Source organism: Pteronotus mesoamericanus, unplaced genomic scaffold (assembly GCF_021234165.1).
Source record: "Pteronotus mesoamericanus isolate MK-2021 breed Mesoamerican mustached bat unplaced genomic scaffold, CSHL_Meso_final scaffold_1186, whole genome shotgun sequence".
NCBI lineage: Eukaryota > Metazoa > Chordata > Mammalia > Chiroptera > Mormoopidae > Pteronotus > Pteronotus mesoamericanus.
Genome location: NW_026555302.1, coordinates 14,645,954 through 14,668,578, shown reverse-complemented (window position 1 = coordinate 14,668,578; position 22,625 = coordinate 14,645,954). Strand labels below are relative to the sequence as shown.

The window sequence follows — 22,625 nt, the reverse complement described above, 5'->3', positions numbered from 1 at the left end:
TGAGAGAAAACAGAGAATCAAAATACGGACCCAAATACCAAGGGCATTTTAGTTCACAGTGAAGGCGGCATTGTATCAGGAAGGGAACCAGGAATTCACTGGCACACTCTTGGGAGGAAAGAGCTCAATTCCTAATGCACACCCTGAGTTGGGTGCCTCAGAGATCTAAATACAAATTATCAAAAGATTTAACATGTATCAAGTAAGCAAATATAAACTAAACTGTAACATTTCCAAAAGGACCCATGAGTGAAGTTAGAAAAGACCTCCCGAAGAAGAATAAAAAAAACGGTAAAGCTGAACACACTTTTTTCTCTATAGAATAAAAGTTAAAAAAAATCCCAAGAACCAGTGTCAAATGAAAAAATATTTACAACATATATGGCAGCAAGGGCCTAATTTCCTTAGTGTACAAACTGCTTTTATAAGTTAGGGAGAAAAAATAATCTAAGATGAAAAGAGGCAAAAGGCACGATTTCGCAGTTTTCACAGAAAGAAATGTTTCAACTGTTAAATACAAATGAAGAGTGAAACTTACTAATAATTAGATTTGTGCAAATCAAAACAAAAATGAGATACCAGCGTGACTGACAACCCTTTGAAGATGTTGGGGTGGAGGGGGGCTTGGGGGGCTCTGGGCTGCCGTGGAAATATAAACCCATGGGCCCGGGGGAGGAAAACCTGGTGATCAACATTTACAGCGCCTTCGACTTAGCATCCCCACCCATAAGGACATATATTATGAATGTATTTACAAAATCTTGCCAAGATAATCTATGAGGATGGGTTCCTTACAGCCTTTGCAACAACAACAAAGTGTGGAAGGAAAGAGAGAAGAAGAAACAACTAAATTGACCATCAACAAGAAATGTATGAGGAATCATTTAGCCCTGGCTGGTGTGGCTCAGTGGACTGAGCACTGGCTGGCCAACCAGAAGGTTGCAGATTCTATTCCCAGTCAGGGTGCAGGCCTGGGTTGTGAGCCAAGTCTCCAGTTGCGGGGCGGGGGGGGGGGGCAGTAAGAGGCAACCGATCTGTGTTTCTCTCCCACTCTTTCTCCCTCCCTCTCTCCCTCCCTTCCCCTTCTCTCTAAAAATAAATAAATACAATATATTTTTTAAAAATCATGTAATAATCTGATGACGCCAAGTACTGGCAAGGCTGTTGAACAATGGGAAGTCCCCTCTACTGCCCCGGGGGCCAGGGCCGAGGAGGAGAGGTACGGGTGCTGACATTTAGGAAAACTTTGGCACCACCTAGTGAAGCTGACCCAGCCCGTGACCTAAACACTCAGGTCCTAGAAATATATGTACCTTTAGAGTTGGTGCAGGTAAACCAAAAGGCTTCCGTAAGTATGTTTGTAAAAGCACTTTTCTAAGTACACCCAAATTGGAAACAATCCAAGTGCCCATTAGAACTGATTTTTTTAAGTGTGATTTAGTATACAATGGAATACAATGAAAATGAACTCAACCACACACCACGGAATAAATGGATCTCATAAACCTAACATCAAGCAAAAGAGGAAGGAAACAACAAAATTCCAGTATGATTTCATTTGAACAGAGAGCACACACAGAAAAATAGACTATTTTATTTATAAATGCATCCACAGAAAGTATCCATTTTTTTCATGCAAGGGAATTGCATTAAATTAAAGGAAATTATAGCCACAAGAGTAGGATAGAGTGACTCCTCCTGGTAGCTAGCGATAAGGCTGCAGGCAATTAGGGGTCCACCGGGGGCTTTGTCTTTTTTTTTTTTTTGACAGGGCAGTAGGTAAATGGCATGTGTGAGGGTCTGGACTTCACCCCAAGGCACTGGTCAGTCATCGAACAAGAGGTCAGCTTTAGAAAGGGAACTGTGAAGGTGTGGACGATGAATTTTGAAAGAGAAGCTAGTTAAAATATGACTTTATTTGTCCAGGCCAGAGGAGACGTCAGTCCTAAACTAGGGCAGAGGGATTAGAAGAGGACTGTTTTGAGATGCCATCAACAAGAGTCAGTAATAATAACAGCTTTTATCACGTGCCTACTGTGGGCCCAGACTCCGCGCTGTCTTCACACCAGCCAGGCAAAACGCGTGTTGGTAGACAAATTTTGCACACAAAAGACCGAACTTCTTTGGAGAGATGATTCACTTGCCCTGAATCACACAGCTACATCATGGCTATTCTGGAATCCCCTGCCGGACCGAGTCCCAAGCCCAGGGAGTGAAGGACGGAGCCATGTCCCGGTTCTGGCTGAGGTAGTGACTTAGATGCTGTCGCACCCAATAGGGACTCGGCTAACTTGCTGCATAGGGTGCTTCTAGGAAGGCTGCGGACTTCCGGGGTCAGTGGCCACTAAAGGTGCAGGCTTCACAGAAAGGTCTGGAATCCAGGGAGTTCCAGATGACTAGGCATCTGGAACTGGCCATTCATGCAGCCATGTACCGAGTAATTATTGAGTGCTAACTTATGCCAGGCACTTCAAAACACTCTGGCAGCAAATAGACCACATCACCACCTTCCTTCACCTTACACTGGAGTGGGGGAGCCAGGTCATAAACCAATTACTTCGTGGAGTCCCCGGATGCGTCACATGGTACAAAATAAAGCAAAGAAGGGGAGGAGTGTCTTAAGAAAAAAATTTGCATTTTTTAATGGAGCGATTCTGTGGTCAAAGAGGAAACACTGGGAAGGAGGGCCCAGGATTCTGCTCCTGACTCTCCAATCATTCCTCCCACCACCTCCGGCTGCCTTTTCTTACACACAACAGCCAGCAAGTGACTCACTTCCCTTCGGCTGTAACAGAAACACGGTAGGCTGGTGGCTTAAACAGCGAGCATTTATTTCTGTAAGTTCTGGAGGCTGAGAAGGCCAAGATCAAGGTGCCGGCAGACTGAGTGTCTGACAACAGCCTTGGCCAAGGCAGCTCTCCGGATTCTCTTACCAGGGCGCTCCTCCCACTCATGGGGGCTCCACATTCAACACTAATCTCCGCCTCCCGAAGGCCTCTAAATACTAACACCCTGGGGATTAAGTTTCAAGATATGAAGGGCAGGGGGCGGGCGGGGGGGGGGGGTGGCATCTGGTCTGCAGCACCAAGGGGGGGAATCTCCCCCCATAAGGAAGCAATGCTTTCTTACTTAAGTCCTTTCGACGTTCAATCAAAACAAGCCCTTTCCAGCAACATGCCAGAACCCTAAAATATGTAAGGCTTTCTTGCACCTAAGGAGCTGGAAGCGTGAGAATGCTTGGAAGCTGCTGAAACAGCGACAGTAAACATTTTACCAGCACTCGCAGGGCTTTCGGATGTGTGGATGTGCCAGCCCAGCAAAGCGGACCCAACACCCAGCCTGCAGTCCTCTGCGATCTGGACACCTGCCTCCCGCACCTCGACTTGTAATCGTTGGGCTCCCAGGAGCTCCCACAGGGGCCTGGCGCCCACAGGGGGCCGAGAGGCCCGGAGGTGGCCCCCTGGCAGGAGGCGGGGGTCGGAGCGCAGGGCCAAGCCGAAGTCACAGCGCCAGGGCGAGTCCTGAGTCCTGCCCCAGCGTCCGCCCGAGACGGGACTCCGCGCGCCTGCGTGCGATTAAGGGTCTGTGGTCCCCGGGGCCGTGCTGCCCGTTCCCGAGACAGAACCGCGAGGGCGGGACCCCGAGCCGGCGCACAGGCAGCCTGGGCGGGCGCGGCCACCACACGGCAGGGCTCGACTCGGGCTCTCGACAACAGTGATAACAGTAACATTTATTTCTCCGGGAAACGTGCAGGCCTGCCGAGCCCTCAACCCCTTCCCTCGGCCCCTGCAGTTGCCCGACACGAGGCGCACTGGCCGCTCCCTTCCCACGTCCGCCGAGCGCGCTCCTACTTGGCGCACGCGCCGTACCAGCCTGCGCCTGGGCTGGCCGCGGGGCGCCTAGACGCAAGCTACGGCGGCCGCACTGAGGACAAACTACCTACGCGCGCCCGTTCTGCAAACCCAACCCGGAAAGCATGGGCGGGCAGAGTCACTGTGGAAAGATGGCTACAAAGGCATTTGTGGACGGGACTACATAAATAAATTTGGGAGTGGAATGGGTAAATCTGTGGGCAACGGTAAGGAGCAAGACATTTCAGTCTCTGGCTCGCAACGAGGAGCTTAGAACTGTCATTCAAAGGCGCAAAGGGAGCCTCGCGTTGGAGGCGGGGCCTCGCTGCGCCCTGCGTGCGGGTGGGCGGGGCCTTTTCGAGCCACGCCCCACCCTGCGCGAGGCCTGGGGCGCTGCACCCACAGACGCGCAGACACACACACACACTTCGCGGCGCACTTGGGGTGTGCACCAGCCCTTCTGAGGTGATCCAGGTGAGTGCGTGCAGCGAGGCGCGCCGGCCCTCGGGGCCACTTTAGCCCCTGCTCTGGGCACCGCCCCGACCCTGTCATCCCGAGCTGAATACGGACTCGCTCGTTCGCCCTCTCCTCCCTCCTGCCTGGATGGAGGTCCTTTCTACCTTTCCATCCCCGTCGCCCTGCACCTGCCCTGCATCCTCCCCGGGGCGGGGTGGGTTTGCAGCGTCTAAGCCGGGCCTGGCCCTGCCATCTAACTCGCGGAGATTCTCAAGGTCAACCCTCCCAAGTCCCTTCTTCCTTCCCTCTCCTCCTGTCCGCCGGCCGTGCCTCCCGAGCCCGCACGACCTTGCCGGCCGCAGCTCTGCTGCAGAGGATGGGCGGCCAGGCACAGCGGGGCGGTGGGCAGGGCAGGCCCGCCGGCAGCACCGGGTTTCCAGCGGCCTGGAGCGCGGCGCCCGCGGCAGCTGTGGCTGTGCTGCTAGGGACCTTCGGGAAATCCCCAGGGCACCGTGTTTGTCATCCTCCCGTTCCGCGGAAATTTGCATTGGAAATTGCATTGGTCAATTTGCTTTGGAACCTTAAAGTAGGCACTTCCTACCTCTGCCTTAGAGCGGGAGCCGTGCGCGGGAGGAGGCGGGATCTTCATTCACGGTTCTGCCTTGGAGTTCTGACAACTTCCCCCTGTGTGGTGTCGCTGCGGGGCGGTGGAAGGGCCTGGAGACTCCATGGTGAGTCATCCCAGAGTTGTGGCTTCTCTGCTGATACTTTCCGCGGGAGTCACGAGGTTATGAGCTACATTGTAGCGTAGGGAACAAGTGTGGGAAAGGAGGTGAAGGGAAAGCGGAGACGGAAGGCTGGGTAGGAGAGGGGGTGGGGTGCCCTGGATGAAGGACGCTTACCGCTCTGCAGAGGTGCCGGGACCTAGGCGTGGTCCTAGGCGTGGTCACGCAGAACTGCCACCGGCGTCGGGGTGTAGCCACCTCTGTGCCTGCGTGTGCCTGCGGGCTGGAGCAGGGCTTCCCTTGGGAGACCTGAGGTCACCGAGGGCCTGCAGTGTGGGGAGGCTCCCACGGGTACTGGTCAACGTGACAGGCAGAGTTTTGTTTAGTTCCGTGAATTCAGTTCAGTGAATGTACTTCGATGAATGTGGCTCATCCCAACTGCCTGGGTCCGGGGATCCCGAGTGTTTATCCTCCCAGGGGTTCAGTGTAAGGGAGTCCAGTCGAGCCGGCATCGAAATGCAAGCAAATACTTTTCAGCCCCTTGGAAGATGGGTGTTAAGCTTCCCTCCTGACACAGCGTCACAGAAATAGAAAACTTTGTCATGCATCTTCCCCCTCCCCAGCCGATGTCACTATATATAAAACAGGGCTGGTAGAGAGAGACGCCGTGGCTAGCCGTAGAAACTGCACCCCAGGCTTCCTTACATGAAGGGACAAAACAGAAGGGCAGTCTCCCCGCATTTAGAAGGGCTCCTGGTGGCCGGGCTCTCCAAGGAGCGAGTCGCGAAAGGGAACCTTCTATCAGGAGGACAGCAAGTGGACAGAGGGGACGGAAAAGGAGGGCCGTAGCCCATGATCGAGAGAAGTGCTGAAGAGCCCCTGAAACGCCTGGAACGACACGGATGACACATCGACCTGTCAGAGAGTCATCCTTCCTGAATATCCTGCATTGAAATATCCTGTCCCCTGTATTTGTCTTTAAATATTCTGAATCCACACTCGGAACGCCATTGCTAGCCGTGTGTGACCGTGGACCGTTTTGCATTTTTAAGGCAATGTTTGCTTAAAAGGATAGGCTGCTACGGTTTTTGCAACGGACTTACGGCTTCCCCCCCCCCCATGAGTATACCATCCTCCTGGAAAGAAGGATCTAGCAGCTGCCAGGGAGGCGACTGCTGTGTGCAATAGAATTCCCGAGTTTCCCACGCCCTCTTGTGCAGGGCCGAGCTGCCTAGTGTCGTGGGGACAGCAGCAACAAGGAGGCGGGACAGGTGTGCGGCCTTCCACAGACGTGTGCAAATACCTTTATGGATTTCAGCATTTGGAACCTTGGGGCCCGCCTCCCCAAGTCTCCTTCTGGAGTTGACCTGTTTATTAGCGAGACTCGGGTTCTAATATTTGGGTGCCTTAGGACACTTTTTAAAATAAGTGATGTTTGATCTCTCCAGGCCGAGAAATGTGAGTGACTGGCACAGACAGGCGTGGACAGTTAGACTCCTGTCCTGGGCGGGAGCCAGCAGCCCGGGCGGGTCCTTCCCTCCTGGCGGCTGGTACCCAGTGGGGACCTGCGGCTGCTGGGACTTGACGGCCACCCGCCGTGTCTCTTGGGATGGAAAATCCAGGTGGTGTCAGTGTGACCCATTCGAGATTGTTTTTTCCCCCTTCCCTCCTCTGGGAATCAGGGTTGTGTTTCCCTGGGGACTTCAGTTCCTGTCTAATGCCAGGTAGGGACAGGTTGCAGAAACAGAGGGCCAGTCCCTCTGCGCCTGGCTCCTTGCAAACCTGGGTGCCTCAGAGGCCGGAGGGCGTTTTTCCTTCCTGTAACCTCTCCTTGTTTGTCATAATACCGACACTCAATATTTTTTTAAGTTACTTTCTGGACCTTTTTCAAGGTATTTTTTTTTTCCTTCCTATTTAGAAAGCTCTCAGGCTTTAATTAGTCACAGATTTAGAGTTAATTATTAGCTTTCTCTTCTTGCTAATAGTGTGCTCAGGAGAGCAGGTGAGGTCAACAGTGGTTCCCACTGGCCAGGCCACCTGGGACTGAGGGCACAGGCCCTCACACCAGGCGGCCTGGCTGCGTGAGCCCAGGCTGTCCCTGTGACGGCCGTGTGACCCAGGGCCGATGGCTGAGCCTCCCTGAGGCTGTTCCCTCCTTTGCAAGGTGCAAGCAGCAGCCCCCCCACGGGGCCGCCGCCAGGGCCGTAATGAGTTAAGGCTGGGGGACTCCTCCGAAGGTGCGGCCTGTGATACACGCGCTGGTGATAAGTACTGGGAACAGTAGTGATTGCTGCAGCCGCTCTCCCTGCAGTCCGCTCACTGCCCTGACACACGGGTCCCCTGTCTCCGTCTTCCCCGCGTGTGCTTGCAGTGTTCCCTGCCCGCGTTCGCTCACACATCATGGCATCTGTCCCACGGAGCCTTCGCCTCAGTCCGCCCCTCCTGTTCCACGGCCCTCCGAGCTCTGTCCCTCCACTTGTCCGTGTCCCTCCTTCCGGTCTGGAGCGCCGCCGGGGCCCGCCCCTCCCGGGGAGCACTCTGTTGAGTAGGGGCGTTGAGCAGGGCTTGGTTCCGGAAGGAGAGGAGCTGCCCTGAGCAGCGCCGAAGAGGGTGGCAGGGATGGGCCTCAGGCAAGCAGTCCCCGTAGGTAAATGCTTTGTCCAGTGGTGACTTGAACAAATCAGCCCCATGGAAGGGAGCATTGAGATTTTTATTTTCTTCTCCTCCGGTGGCTTCTCCCCCAGCCCCTGAGGCCACCGCCCTCGAGCAGAGACTATTCCCCGGACTGTCCCTGGCCCCACTTCCCTGGGAGGCCAGGCTCCAGAGGGTCCAGTGTGGCCTGGGGCTTCTAGGTGAAACGCCCACATCAAGGAACTCTCGCCCCTTCCTGTCAAGTCTTTCATGTCACAAATCTGCCTGGGGAAAGTGCCATCGCACCAGCAGAGGAGCCCGGGATCCGCTCTGTCCTGTTGCAGATCCTCCTCTCCCCAGATCCCTGGCGAGCGAGAGTCCCAGCTTTCCCATGGGACAGACATGTGGGTCCACGCAGACATGTGTGTTCAGTGCCTTTCCACGGAGGTCACGCTCCAGAGAGGGGGCAGCAGGCAGTTTGCTTCCCGGGTCTGAAGGGAGCCAGCGCAGACAGCCGCTGACCCGGAAGCTGCGCGGACCTGAGCACCCAGCCACCCGCCCCTCCCCGGCCCCCGGGGCAGGATCGAACTCCAGCCCTGAGTCCCAAGGGTCAGGATTCAAATGGCCTGTGAAACTTGAATACGTCCTAGGACCAGTTGGTGGCTATTTAACCACAAAGCTGAATATATTTGGATTACGGCACAGCTGTCTCTAAAAGGGACAGACCTTTGTCCTCCTGACTTGGGGTTGTGCCTTCGCGAAGGGTGTGCCGGCGGAAAATTCATCAGGAGCGAGCTGGTGGCCCCACCGGACCCCTAGAGAGCCCTTTCGTTTGAGGTCATGTGGCCACGTGCTCAGAAAGTCAGGGGCGCCTGCCTCACAGGAGGAGGGAGGCAGCCTCAAGCCAAGCTCAGCATAGTGAGCCTCCTGTCTGTGGGCGTGAGCCTTGAACTCCAGCTCCCTGGAGGGGGAGGGGGCACGTGGGGAGGGAGCTGGGAATCGAGTGGCCATCACAGGTTAGACCGATGAGGGCCCGTCCCCAGAAGCTACTGCGCTGTCTTCCCCACCTGTGTGGTTTGGAGCCCACGGTCCTCGGAGTGGAACGCAGAGGCCGCCTTTGGCGGACATGCCGGGCGGGAGGGAGCGTGCGGGGCTTCGCTGGAGGGAGCCTGTTCTGCAGAACTGCCTCGGGCCTCCGCGCCCCGTGGAATGAGTTCGGGGGCAGGGGAAGCAGCCCACGGATGGGGTGGGACAAGAGCCTGCACTGTTGGGCAGGCCGAGGTGGGGCCATGAGGGCGGGTCTTGCGGGGGGGGGCGGGGGAGGCTTCCCCAGGCAGGGGCCGGGCGTGCCAGCCGGTCGTGCGGACAGGACTGGACAGTGGGCCGGCCGAGGAGGCGGGCCTGCCCCTCCGCCCGCTTGCGCCTTCCGCCTTCCGCCTGCCCCGTAAAGGCTGCTCTCAGACGGAGGTCCGTAAGCAAAGCCAGGGGCATCCGCAGTCTGCTCCTGTGTCTCAGCCGAGGGGACGGCGTCCTCGTCAGAGCTCCCTCTTCCCTTCCATCCGGGGTCTGCGCCTCTCGTCTCGGGCCCTGGAGGGAGACGCAGGAACAGGTGACTAGTGCATGGCTGTAAAGACCCTCTCGTAATCGGGCGGCCCCCTCTCCCCTCACCTCCTGCTGCCCCCACCGCGGGCCAGGGCCCTTGCTCCCTTCGCTCTCGCGGTTCTGATGGGCGCACTCTTCTCCAGGGGTGTGGTGCGGCGGCCTCTTCCCCCTCCAGGCAGCCGCCGGTGCAGCACAGAGGCCCACGTGCCCCCAGGAGAGCAGCCTGGCCCTTACCTGTGCCGCGTGTGCTCCCCGCGGCACAGGCTGCTCTCCTGGGGTGAGTCGTGTTTGCTGTCTGACTTTCATCATCTCGAGAAGGGCCGGGCCTTGTAGGCAGAGACCCCATCTTGCTCACGCCGAGCCCCCACACCTAAACCGGGCCTGGCAGAGAGCAGGGCCTGTACATTGTGGTGGAATAAAGGAATCCCGTGTTCTCAGACTCGGTGTGCTGTCCGCGCCAGGACCCCCGCTCCCCTTGGGAGCCTGAGTAGACCAGCCCTTGGCAAATTTGTATTCCAAGCAGCATCTGAACTAACATCTAAGTCAAAGCACATCATTGATGGGTAGAAAAGTCTGTACCTCCTTATTTAGGGCATGTATTTCTTACGTGGACAGACACGCGTGTGCCCTCACCACTGTGTACAGTGTCTTGGTGTTTGGATCAGTGCTTTGTTTGTACCTAGTTGACGTCACTGAATCCCTCACACCGTCCGGTGACGGTCACGGTCAGTATTCGCCCATTTGTAGAGAAACTCGGTGTCCCCAGCGCGTGGAGGCCGAGCGTGCGCACAGGCCCAGGCCGGCTCAGCCTCGCCGTCTGGTCTCCCAGCAGTGTCCCCACCGGCGAGGGCGGGGCCGTGAGCCCTGCATTCCAGCCTGGCCGGGGTGAGACTGTCCCCCAGGGCATCTCTCCTCTGCACTCAGTGACAGAGGGCGTCCAATTAAACGAGAGAAACTGCCCTGGCCGGTGGCTCGGTTGGAACGCGGTCCTGCACACCGAAAGGTCGCTTATTCCATCCCTGGTCAAGGCACATGTCAGAGGCAACCGATCCATGTCTCTCTCTCTCTCTCTCTCTCTCTCTCTCTCTCCCCCCCTCCTCTGTTCCCTCCCTCCCTCCTTTCCTCTCTCTTTAAAATCAATACAAATTTTATATCTATGTATCTATATATCTCCATCCCTTCAGGTGAGGATTAAAAAAAGAAAAACTAGACGGAATGATTCCCAGGTTTCAGGGACCCTTCTTCAGACCTTCTGTTTGCTCTCCTCCCAAGCGCCCTGTTAGGCCGCCTCCTGCCCGCTGGGGACCGCCGGCTGGAAGCCCACAGCCGCACAAGAACGCCGCCTGCCGCTCCCCCACCCGTTCGGTTTCCGTCTTGTGGGGGCTTCCGGAACCGAGTTTCTGACCATTGCTGTGACGGGAAGGGTATGGAATGGGCTGTCTGCTTGCTTATTTTCTGCTTCCCCCACTAGAAATGAGCCTCGCGAGGGCGGGGCCCCGAGTCTGGCTGTGACCCCCCTCACCTGCAGCCCGGCCCAGTGGAGGGTGCGCAGGAGGCGTAGGTAAACGAGGACAGGTAAATGCACGCACGCTCACCCCAGCGCAGGGATGGGCTGAATGGACGCATTTTGCTTTTTCCAGAGTCGGCCCTGGAAAGATGTTTCCTCCTAAATATCCCTGTTTTTTAGATGGCGTATTTGGACACAGCTGGCTACTCAGGGTTCAGAAACGGGGGGAATACATGTAGCTCTAAACTAGGTTGGCTGTTTTAAAACAGCACTTCTAAATGATGAATGCTTAAATGTACATCCACTGTCGTTTGTTCAAACATCTCCTCTTATAACGGAGTCAGGGCAAAGCCGGCCGACAGAGCACCGGTGTGTGTTAACAGACCCGAAATGAAGCGTTTATGAGACTTGCCGAGTGTTGGCCTCGCGTTGGGGCGCAGCCTCTGCCTGCATCTGCTCCTCACGCCCGCAGAGCGGGGCGGGCGCCATTACTGTCTCCACTTAACCAGCTGGAGGCCGGCAGCCGAAAGAGCTACTGTTTCCCAGGACGCAGCTGGGAAGCGTGAGGGCCAGGTTCTGATCCAGGTCGGACCCCCAGCAGTGTTCTCCCCGCGAAGCTGCCCGGTGACCGCGGAGCGGGAGTCAGGACTCAAGCTGGAGGTCAGGCGGGGGGTCTGTGCCATCCAGACACACTGCCTGTCCCCACCGCCTCGTGGCCGGTTGTTGCCAGGACACTTTTATAGACCTTTTTGGGTATATATTTGCTCCTTCTGGAAACTTTAGAAAAGTGCAAAGGAAGGTCTACAACTCAGCCATCTAGAAATAAGTAGGCTATGATTTTGATATTTTCTTCTTTAATCGTCTTCTATTATTGAGAAAACTAAGACCCTACACATACACGGGATTTTCTTACCTCGGATGCTATATATGCTAACCCTGTTCCGCCAGCTGCTATTTTTGGATGCCCCATTTTCATCGCTAGTGTGCATCGCGTCATTCCTTTGGTCCTTGTTGCCCGGACGTCTGTACTGTTTCCGCATTTGTGATTATAAATAGTGCCAAGGTGAATGTCTTTGAACCAGAGAGGTTTCCGGTGCAGTCATCAGCCAACAGGCGCAGACAACATCGAGCGCATCAGCAGCCCGCGGCCAGGCCGTGCTGCGCACCCCCCGGCCCCAGCGCCAGCCAGATGCTGTCGGGTGCACCACGGGGTTTATTCTTGTATCGTTTTTTATTCTCGTGTGACTTTGCACACGAGCAGACCTGCTTTGGCCCCACCCTGCATGCCCCTGAACACAATCGCATTTATACAAACCAGGAGTTTTAACGTACATCCTTGAGCACTGGATGGCGGGTCGCAGACAAGCCGGTGGCTAAGGCGGAGCCCGAGAGGGCGCCTGGACGGGGCTGCGTGTCAGCAGCCGGTAGAGAGCAGAGCCTGGGGCGGAGCCCCCACCCGAGCACCGTATCTGGTGGGGCAGATGGACGGGCTACTGGGACAGAGCAGGGGAGCGCCGCTGCCAGAGATAGGGCAGGCGCCACTTATCAGCCTCGGAGCGGGCGCCGGAAGCTGTCTCCGCTGCGGGGCGGGCGGGCAGAGCCGGAGCTGGCCGTGACTGCCTGGCGCGGCTCCTGGGGGCCCCGCCTCCCTGCCCGTACCCCCGCCCCTGTCCCAGTGCGCGCACCGGACTGAGCTGCAAAGGCCCATCTCTAAGGCCTGGAAATGTCCCTCTCCTTGCCCCAGATTCCTAGGAAAAAAAGAATTCAGGTGACAAAGGTGTTTGGAATCCTGAGTGAATTAAGCTGACTCTTTCCCTCGAGGACAAGCCTCCCCCGTTTTCAGTCCCTGCTGGCTGTGTGCTTTCAGCAGCCGTGGGGACAGAGCCTTTCTGGGTTCTGACGACCTCCTCCCAAGTAGCCCAGACATCAGTTGCTTCTGTTGTTTCAACAGGGACTTTGGAGGGGAAACTAAAGAAAACTTAAATAGGCAGGGCGCTTCCTTCACTGTGGGCAGCGCCAGGCGACGAACATCGCCTCAGTTGGAGGGCGTCGTTCCCAAAAGCCCCCCCGAGTGGCAGGTGGCTCCACAGGTCCCACAGGAACCTGGGAGCACACAGCCGTGCTTGGCACAGAGGCGTCCGCCAGCGTGGGCCTCCGCAGAGCGCGGCTCCATGTGAGCGCGCGGCACACGAAGCTGCCTCAGGGAGGGCAGGCCGTCTCCCACTCCCCCCCAGGACTCTGCACACACACACCACCCCGCTGCCCCCCATCGCCTTAGCCAAGTGCGAGGGGCGCGGCGGTCGCTGGGTTGAACCCCCCCGACTGCGATTCTTCTGCTTTCGGGGAGGAGCCGCCTTGCACACCCTGGATTCTGGCTCTAGGCCTCTGAGCGCTTGCTGCCGGGGGTTCGCCGCCTGCCGCTGACTCCTGCTCAGGAGGCGCTGGCCCGGCCACCCGGCCTCTCCGACCCTGCGCCCCCGCACATCGGAAGAGCAGAGGCGAAGGACGAAGCCACCAAACGCCAGCAGAGGCTCTGCCTGGGCGCGCTGGATTTGGGGACGAACCCTAAAATGCGCCCTGGCCTTATCTCCGCTCCCCCCGCCTTCCTCGTGTGTAAAATGGAGTGATGGGGTTTGGGGAGAGAGTGAAAGGAACCCGGAAAGTCCTGCCCAAACACAAGGCGCCCCCACGTGGCAGGGGCCCGGCACCCCGTCTGCAGGTTTGGTTCTGGAAGCCGACTCCCGACTTGCAAACTTTAACCTAAGCCAAATGTGCTCAGTGTCACTGTTCTTAAACAGGCAGCTGGTGACACAGTGAGAGCTTATTGGAAGTGGCCCAGTGGCCCTGCTATGCCCCATCCCGAGGCCACCGGGCAGCGCGCGAAGCTGTCATCATCCGTTTTCAAAGAGGAGCTCGGAGCACAGCCCGCTCTTCCGTTCTGAGCTGACTCCCTGCGCTTTGAAAATGACCCTTCAGAAGCAGGGTGGGGCGTCGGCCCAGAGGGCAGCCCGTGTCCTCGCCCCCTGCGGCCACACAGGACGGCCGGAGGTGTGGCCAGCAGGGGACGCCTGTGCGGAGGGTGGACACGGCCCTTTTCACTGAGGCCCCGTCCTGGAGATGGGGCGCGTGGACGCCCCTCACAAGCAGCTCAGATGTTCGATACACCTCCCAAATGTCGGGCAGATCCAAGCACGCGGGCATGAGAGAAACCGGACCATAAGACCGGGAACTTTGTGTGAATGTCGCACCCTTGGGTGACACACAGCAGTATCCCCAGCCACCTCCTCGACGCATCGTTCACGCGCCCCTCTGCCCGGCCGGTGTGCGCGCTCCGGCCGTGCCCCTGCCTCACCTGTACCTTGTCCCCCAGAGTCAAGATGGCCGTCCTCTCCAAGGAGTACGGGTTCGTGGTTCTGACCGGCGCCGCCAGCTTCATCATGGTCGCTCACCTCGCCATCAACGTCTCCAAGGCCCGCAAGAAGTACAAGGTGGAGGTGAGTGGCGCACACGGCGCGGGCCTGGGCTTGCCCGGGTGAGAGCTGGTCTCGCATCCCGGAGGCACAGGGGAGGCTCCAAGGGGCCCTCAGCGGTGGCCACGCCGGGGCTGGCCCTGTTGCAAACTCCGCCCCTTCCCGGCAGGAAGGGGGCGAGAATCTGGGGTCTCGCTGGGAGCGGTTTCTGCCTGGCTCCCTGTGGCCCCCTCTGTAGAAAGGCCAGGTGGGCTGGCAGGAGACCAGGCTGCCTTGGGCCGGCGCTCTTTGCCAGGAAGGGCGCTGCTTTCTAACGAGGGTGCAACGGCCGCGTTGTCGCCTGGTGTGGCCGCCTCCGGTGCCGTTCTGCCTCCCGGGTCGAGAACGCGCGGGGCTGTGTGAGCTGGGGCCGCGGTGCAGGGCGCGGGGAGGAGGCCTCTCAGACGCCTCTGATGGTCCGGGCTGGGCCGGGGGGCGGCCACTGAGGTTGTCCCCGGCGAGAACATCGAGGTGTCCATTTCTGTTTAGTAACTGACAATGAGACTCCCCCGTTGAAAGCCTCTTTTAATGTTTTCATATCTAGTTTCTCGGTTGGTTTTTTTTTTTTTAAATGGACACGTCTGTTAACACTCTCCTACCCTCTGTGCCTGTCCCCCACGGAGGGGCCTCTTGCAAGGCTGGGGCAGCTGGTGACGCGGGGCAGCTTCCCTGGGCTGTCTTTGGAGTGCGTGAGAAACGGGGCGTGCCGGCTTCGCACGAGCTGCCCCTGTCCCTTAGTGCCGGGCGCTCACAGACCCGATCACAGATGCCTCTGGGAACCCAGCCCGTTGCCGCTAGTACTGAGCAGGCATCGGTCACCTACCGGGGGTCCGGCAGGAGGCGCGTGGGGGTAGAGTATCTGGCGGTCGACGGCGGCTGTCTTGACGTCTGACCAGCAAGCCCCTGTGTCCACAGTACCCCACCATGTACAGCATGGACCCGGAGAACGGACACCTCTTCAACTGCATCCAGCGAGCCCACCAGAACACGTGAGTGGGGCCGCGGGCGCCGCGCCCGGCCTTGACTGCCCCGTTTGTCACAGCGATGGTGCCGATTGAAAGTGTCCCTTAAAAAACTTGTAAGTGGCCCTGGCTGGTGAGACTCAGTGGACTGAGTGCCGGCCTGTGCACCAAAGGGTCGCCCGGCTGATCCCCAGTTAGGGCACCGGCCTGGGCTGCGGGCCAGGTCCCCCGCAGGGGGCGCGGGAGAGGCAACCGCACTGATGTTTCTCTCCCTTTCTCCCCTCCTTCCCCCTCTAAAATAAATAAATAAATAAAATCTTATTTTTTAAAAAAGCTTGTAAGTGAACAGACTGAATGTTAAGCAAAGTGAAGAGTGATGGAAGGGGGGGACTCTGGGTAATCTTTTCAGGACGGCCCCTAGCGTCGTACTGACCTCAATGGGTGCGTGGCACGTCCCCGCCAAAGAGACGTCGAGTCTCCTGGCCCCGGGGGGGGGGGGCCCCTGAGCACGCGCTGAGTCACCTGTCAGAGGGGTGGGCTTTCACTCCGGTTTCTCAGCTGCCTCTGATCTCAGAGGTGGGTCAGGGGCCGGGTCTTCCCCCGGACAGTGTTTATTTCACTCTCTGGTGTCTAACTTGGCAAAGAAAAAGGTAAAGGGCTCCCCATTTTACATGAACATGCTTCCCGGGGCACCTTTTCAGCAGCGCCTTTCCTCTCGTCTGCAGGTTGGAAGTGTACCCTCCCTTCCTGTTCTTCCTGGCCGTGGGGGGCGTGTACCACCCGGTGAGTTCATCCGGGCTTCCGTCTGACACCGCGTGTGCCACCTAAGCACTGTGTGTGTAAGACAAGTAACATTCACTTGCTTCTTACAGAGTTCTTTAGAGTAGGTAGGCTTTCCCCTGCTTTTTTTTTTTTTTTTTTTTTTTTTTTTTTACAGAGGAGGGGCAACATCTTGGATACCCTGTAACTTTCTCACGGTCAAATAGCTACAGGGTAGAAGGGTCAGAATTTGAACCCAGGTGTGACTCTAGAAGGCTTGTGTCTGCAGGTGTTTTGCTTTGCATATTCACTCTTTGTGCGACAGACATTTGCTGATCACAGGAGGTTCCCAGGGGGACCTCCCAGGCTGACACCTGGTTTTGCAGACCTGACCTGCAGGCACCTGAGTGTATGACGTAGCCCGTTAGAGGTGGGAGGGGGCGGGGGGTTGGTCTGCGCTGATTACTGGCATTTGAGTCCTGCCTTGGACAGGAAGTGTCTCCCCTTAACCGATTCCAACCAATCGCAGGTGTTCCCACTGCTGGTAGGAAAGCTGCATAGTCCCCGGCTGGTGCCAACCGCCAAGGACCCGTCCGCAGCTCATGACCCGCCAGGGCAGGGACCCCCGCCCCAGGGAGCGAAGGGGTGAACTTTGCGCTAAAACGCTGTGCAGTCGGCCCTAGAGGGCCGTGCAGACAGATCTTTCTGTTCCCTGAACGCAAACACTAACTTAGCCCCTTTTTTTTCCTTTGCAGCGAATAGCCTCGGGCTTGGGCATGGCCTGGATTGTTGGACGAGTCCTTTACGCCTATGGCTACTACACAGGAGGTCAGTGCACAGCCACCCACTGGGGACACACAGTGGAGCTCCGAGGCTACTGTGTCTCCTGTCCTAGGGGGGCTTTAAGGAAAGGGGATGTAACTTGATGTTTAAGGCCTGTTACCTTCTTTCTTTTTACTAACCTTTGAATAGGAACAAAACACTGCTTTCACGGAGCACTTTCTGTGTGCCAGTTGCTGTTCTAAGAACTTTGCCTATTGCTATTTGAAACCTTCCAACAACTCTGTGCTATAGATATTACCCTCTTTTATAGATGGGGAAACTGAGGCTTAGTAAGATTAAGGCTGGTGTGGCTCAGTGGACTGAGCGCCGGGTTCAATTCCCGGTCAGGGCACAGGCCTGGGTTGCAGGCCAGGCCCCAGTTGGGAGCATGTCAGAGGCAATCAATGTTTCTCTGGCACATCCATGTTTCTCTCCCTCTCTTTCTCCCTCCCTTCCCCCGTCTCTAAAAGTAAATAAATAAAATTTTAAATAAAAAGAGAAAGAATGATTAAGCCTCTCTGCAGGTCCCAGAGCCCCCGTGGGGCAGCTGCGTGCAGGGGCAGGACTCGGAGCCAGGCAGGCTGACTCCAGACGCCCGCTCCTCACCGTCAGCGTTTTTTGCTGTACTTACCTCTTTAAAGAAGAGGGCAGCTCTGCCAGGGTCCTGGATCAGAGCAGCTCCCGTTATGATCCCGAAATTCTTTTTAAGGTCCCAGCAGCCCCGCCGCGCCACAGCGCTTTGCATAAGGCGGGCCGACCAGGCGGCCTGTGCACCCGCCAACTCCCCGCGAGGCTGCTCCGTGGACGCGGACAGCGCCGTGTTCCTGGCGCCTCCCGGTAACTCCTGCTTTTCCTTCTCTTCCAGAGCCCAGCAAGCGAAGCAGGGGCGCCCTGGGCTCCATCGCCCTCCTCGGCTTGATGGGCACAACCGTGTGCTCTGCCTTCCAGCATCTTGGCTGGGTTAAAACCGGCTTGGGCGGGGGGTCCAAATGCTGCCATTAAAGAAGTATAGGGGGTTAAATGTGCTCATTCACTTTGAGTAACTTTTATTTCCAGTTCCTTTTTTTTTTCTAAATATAATAAAACTTCTCTGGCATCGGCCTCGAATGTAACCCTGACTCTGCGATTATTTCCTCTTGAGGGCCTGACTCCGGGCGGGGGCGGGGGCCGCGGGGGCGGGGCCGCGGGGGCGGGGCGCGCTGGTGGACCGGAAGGTGAGTGTGGTAGCCAGTTCACGGGCACGGCGTCTTTCGCAGCTGTGGAACACCGGGGCTCAGGGAGGAAAGCCTTCGCTCTAGTGAGGACCTGTGATGGCTGATACATAGGATGGCAATGAAAAGTTTTAAAAATCGCTCTTGAGCCCTGGCTGGTGTGGCTCAGCACATTGAGCACCTGCCTGCCACCTGAAAGGTTGTCAGTTCGATTCCCAGTCAGGGCACAGGCCAGGGCCGCAGGCCCGGTCCCCGGTTGGGGTGTGCGAGAGGCAGGCGGTTGATGTCTCTCTCACTCATCGCTGTTTCTCTCCCTCTCTTCCCCCGTCTCTAAAAATAATCTTTTTTAAAAAATTGCTATTGAAGATTGTTTCCTTTGCTTAACAACCGAAGTCGTAGGTTAAAGCGAAGGAGCAGTTGAAACTTGACAGAGATGAACGGAAGCGCCCACATTTGGGACAAAGGCCCGATGTCCTCGGTGCAGATGGGGAGGGAAACACTGAGTGACTAACCGTGAGGGCGTAAAGGCTCTGGTGGACTCGGGGACCCACGCGAGGCGGACAGGGAGGTGGCTGCTCCAGACACGACTGGCCGCCAACTGCATGGACAGAAATAAAGGGTCTAGTCTGCACTGTGCAACATGGAGGCCATGGGCCGGAAGGGCTGTTGGCCTTTCAATTGAGAAAATGGAACAGAACAAGTCCTTCAGGTGCTTTCTCTACATTTCTGGCCGGGTAGCTGTGAGGACCGGAGACAGGACGCGACAACAGGCCTGCGTCTGACACCCGTGTTTCCTGCCGTGCCCTCTGCCCCTCGGAGGAGGGGCGGCATTTGGGGGGAGCGCGCTCTGGTCAGCCGGGAGGGTCAGCCCTGGCCAGGGGCCGCCGGCCCGGGGCATTCGCTGGGAGTGGACGAGACCCGCCCACCCTCCAGGGTTAGCCGGTCCGTGAGGGATGCTCGCCGGGGCGGAGCGACCGGACAGGGAGGCGGTCCCCACAAAGCTGCACGTGTGTCCCTGTGCATCACGGTAACCCGCATGAAAGGGGGGGAGGGTGAAGGAAGCGGGTTCGGGTCCTAACGCTAAGAAGTCATGCAATTAAGAACGTGTGCCCAGCGAGGGTGTGTGTGTTTGTGCCTGTTTGGGTTCTGTTAGATACGAAATACACCTGGAGAGGCGGGGACGCCTGTGGAGGCCTCTTCCCGTCACGTGGGTGGCAGTGAGGCAGGCAGGGGACCTGGGGACAGGTGGGTTTTCACCTTCGCAGTCTTAACAAGGGTGTGCTTTCAAAGCCATCCATCATCTCTGTCATTTTGTCACAGCCTGGGCTCAGATGACGTTCTGTAAGGAGCCCGGTCCATCAGGGGGTGCAGGGCCTCAAGGGGGGACCCCAGGGCTCGGCCCGCTCCGCTCCCCTGGGCTGGGTGCAGTCCAGCCTTCAGGTGGCGCTGCAGGCGACCCTGTTGGGCCCACTCGTTTCTGCTGCGTTCCCTGTCTGGTGGACAGAGAACCAGCCTCAGGACCCCCGCTGCTCTGCTAACGTGGCCGTGTGCGTAGAGTCGCTTTATGTCATGGAAAGACGCTGCTGAGTTCTCCTAGGAGGACGTTAGAGACCACGGGGGGCGGTGTGCCCAGCGGTGAGCGGAGTGGGGGGAGGGGGTGCCTGCACTCACCTCTTAAGTTCTGGAGGCTCCAGAGAGTCCTACGGGGCACCCAGGGTCCTGCACAGGGTGTGGGGGGATGCAGGAGCCGCCTGCTGGAGAAGTGGCGCGGGAAGGCAGCATCCAGGGGGCCCTCCAGGTTCCCAGGGCCCGGGCCTGCCCCACTCCTGCACGGCCACTGCGCGGTCTCTGTCCCTTCCCCCTGGGCCAGCACGCCCTTCGAAGGTCCTGATGCTGGAGGTACGGCGTGCCCCGCAGCATCATGGGGCAGAACCGCAGGGGCGCTTGCCCGCGGGTCTGTTGTCCATAAATGCCGCTGGCCCTGCGCGTTTGCTGGTTGCCTGTCTGCAGATCCAACCACCCCGGGTAGAAAACAGCGCCTTTGTGTCCTCAGCCGCCAATTCCCGACCGTGGACTACGAACTGAGGATCACAAAGTGCCCTTTTCAGCCCACGGTTGGCTGAATGCGTGGCTTCTCAGGGCCCAGGGCAGAGTCAAAAGATACAGCAGATTTTCGAAAGCGCCTGGTGGGCGTGCCCTGTCCTTCCAGGCCAAGTGCACTCTACACCCGCGTTGTCCGATCCAGGTGCCACTGCCGTGTGCAGCACCGGGCGCTTGAAACAAGGCTGGAACAACTGATGAGCCGAATTTACATTTGAGTGTAATGAACTAAATTTTCTGCAGCCGCATGTGGCTCGTGGCTGCCGGACTCGGATACGGCTCTACAGCGGTGTTTTCAGCCTGGGCTGCCCCCCAGATTCACCTGGGCCAGGCCTCCGAGGGCTCCAGCTGCCCTGGGTTGTTTTAAAGCTTCTCTGAATCATGCTAACGTGCGGCCAATGCCGAGGACCACGGCTCTGCAAGCCTGGCAAACTGCTGTGCATAAGAATCACCTGTCAGCCCTGGCTGGGGTGGCTCCGTGGACTGAGCGCGGGCCTGGGAACAGAAAGATCTCCAGTTCGGTTCCCAGTCCGAACACCTGCCTGGGTTCTGCACCAGGTCCCCAGCAGGGGGCGCAAGAGGCAACCCCACATGGGTGTTCCCCGCCCTTCCCCTCTAAAAATAAATAAAATATTTAAAAAGAAAAAAAACAAAAAACCACAATCCACCTGTTGTTAGGTACGGGCCCGCGGTTCCAGGCCCGCGGTGGGAACAGAGATTCGGCTGGCCCGACGGCAGGTGCCGCTGGCCCCTGGCCCACCCAGAACGGCAAGGCTCCACCAGCCCTTCTAATCTACTCATGCAAACATGGAGTCCCGCTGAGCCCACCGACAGGGCAGTTTGGGCTCCTTAGTGCCCGACGGGACTTTAGATCTTATTCCAACTGCAATGAAAAGCCACGGGAAGAACTGTAGCAAGAACGTGGCGAATTCCAATTTGCTTAAAAAGCCGGCGCGTGCTGACCTGATTTCTGGAAGCTTCCACAGCACCGTGGAACTGCGAAGGCCTGGTTTCCTTCCTGCCCTTCGCAGACTTCCCCCCCACCCCCGCCCCGGGACCTCAAAAGAGAAACGAAGTGCGGGCTTTGGGGTAAGGAAAGCCGGGCATCGTTTCGCTCCGGAGGACAGCCTGGCTCGCACTGGGGGTCGCGGAGGGGCGGGGTGGTTCGTGCTTCGGGGGAAGCGGTCAGGGCTCAGGGATGCCGCCCCTTCTCTGTGAGGCGGCCGGGGACCCTCCTTCTGCCAGGCCCGTCCCCAGGCAGCCAGGGGACCTACTGGGCAGGGACTGAAAGGCAGGCAGGAGGAGAAGGGGCCCAGCGGCGGCGGCCTCCTGTACGGAAAAGACCTGCCCGGCCGGGGAGCCTGCCTGTCTCCGCCCCCGGGGCCCCCGGCAAACCAAGTCTGGTCAGGGCTCTCCGCTGGTGCCGAGGAGGGCGCCAGGGCGAGTCGGTCTGGTTTGTTTCCTCTTTCTGGCATTAATATAATTTTTTAAAAAAACGAAAACCTTCCATAAATACCTTTAGCCCAGCAACCTGCCCAACAAAGGCACCTGAAAATGCATTATCACAGGATCTGAGTGGGACCCACTTATACGTGGTCTCGTCCCAATACAGGTTAGTTGGCGGTTCTTCCCCTGAAGAAAGTGCTAGGGAAAGCCGTTGCCTCCAGAAGGTTAGATGCGGGAGGGAGGGAAGAGTACCTTCTGCTTCTTAACTCTTGAAAGGAAATCAAAGTGGTGGAGGAATAAAAAAAAAACCCTCGGGGAACACCGAGCTCTGCGGCACAAACCCTCCAAACCAGAGGCAGGCTGGCTCCAGGGTAAGCCGGCGTGTCCTTACCTGGGCCTTGCAGGCGTCAGCCAGTGTTCACCAGCAAGGTAGTTCGTGCAGGTGAATCCCGGAAACACGCTGCGGAAGACCCCGCGGCACACACCTGGGACCCGCCCATGGGATCAGCTGAGCGATGTTCCCGCCCAATGTGTCTGCGTCCTCACCCCCAGAACCTGTGACTGTCACCTTATGTGGCAGAGAAGACTTTGCAGAGATAATGAAGGCTCTTGAGATGAGACCCCATCGTGGACCATCTGGATGGGCCCTAACGCAATCACGGCGTTTTGGGAAGAGGAAGGAGGCAGTGGGAGCAGAGAGAACTCAAGACGCCCGGCACTGGCTTTAAGGAAAGAGGAAGGGGCGCGGAGCCTGGGCGGGCACGTGGCCAGGCACCACCGCGGTTTCCGCCCACGGAACCATTCCCTCGTAGACCTTCAGAGCCGGCAGATAACAATCTATAGTTTTCAAGGCCCTCAGTTGGTGGCCATCTGCTGAGTTGTGGTAGGAACTGATATTGAGTTAAGGAAGGGCAGGAACCAGGGAGGGGAGCAGGAAGCACAGGTCCGATCAGCACCGGGCTCCAGTCCCGGCAGAGATGCTGCCCCGCCCGGGGCCAGGACACAGCCAATTCTGCTTCTGCGCCTGAAAACACCTTCTCACCT

General features: G+C 57.7%; 1 protein-coding gene across 2 annotated transcripts; it reads left to right on the top strand.

The window, feature by feature from the left end:
- The first annotated feature begins 4,197 nt into the window (after positions 1-4,197).
- MGST3 (microsomal glutathione S-transferase 3) lies at positions 4,198-17,924 on the top strand. Of its 2 annotated transcripts, XM_054587829.1 has the most exons (7): positions 4,198-4,325; positions 4,920-5,038; positions 14,143-14,266; positions 15,197-15,270; positions 15,969-16,026; positions 16,758-16,830; positions 17,690-17,924. In XM_054587829.1, the coding sequence occupies exons 3-7, from the start codon at positions 14,150-14,152 to the stop codon at positions 17,824-17,826; spliced, it is 459 nt and encodes a 152-aa protein (XP_054443804.1). In that variant the 5' UTR covers positions 4,198-4,325; positions 4,920-5,038; positions 14,143-14,149; the 3' UTR covers positions 17,827-17,924. The 2 variants fall into 2 exon arrangements, with proteins under 2 accessions (XP_054443804.1, XP_054443803.1); XM_054587828.1 differs by lacking the exon at positions 4,920-5,038.
- The last annotated feature ends 4,701 nt before the right edge of the window (positions 17,925-22,625 follow it).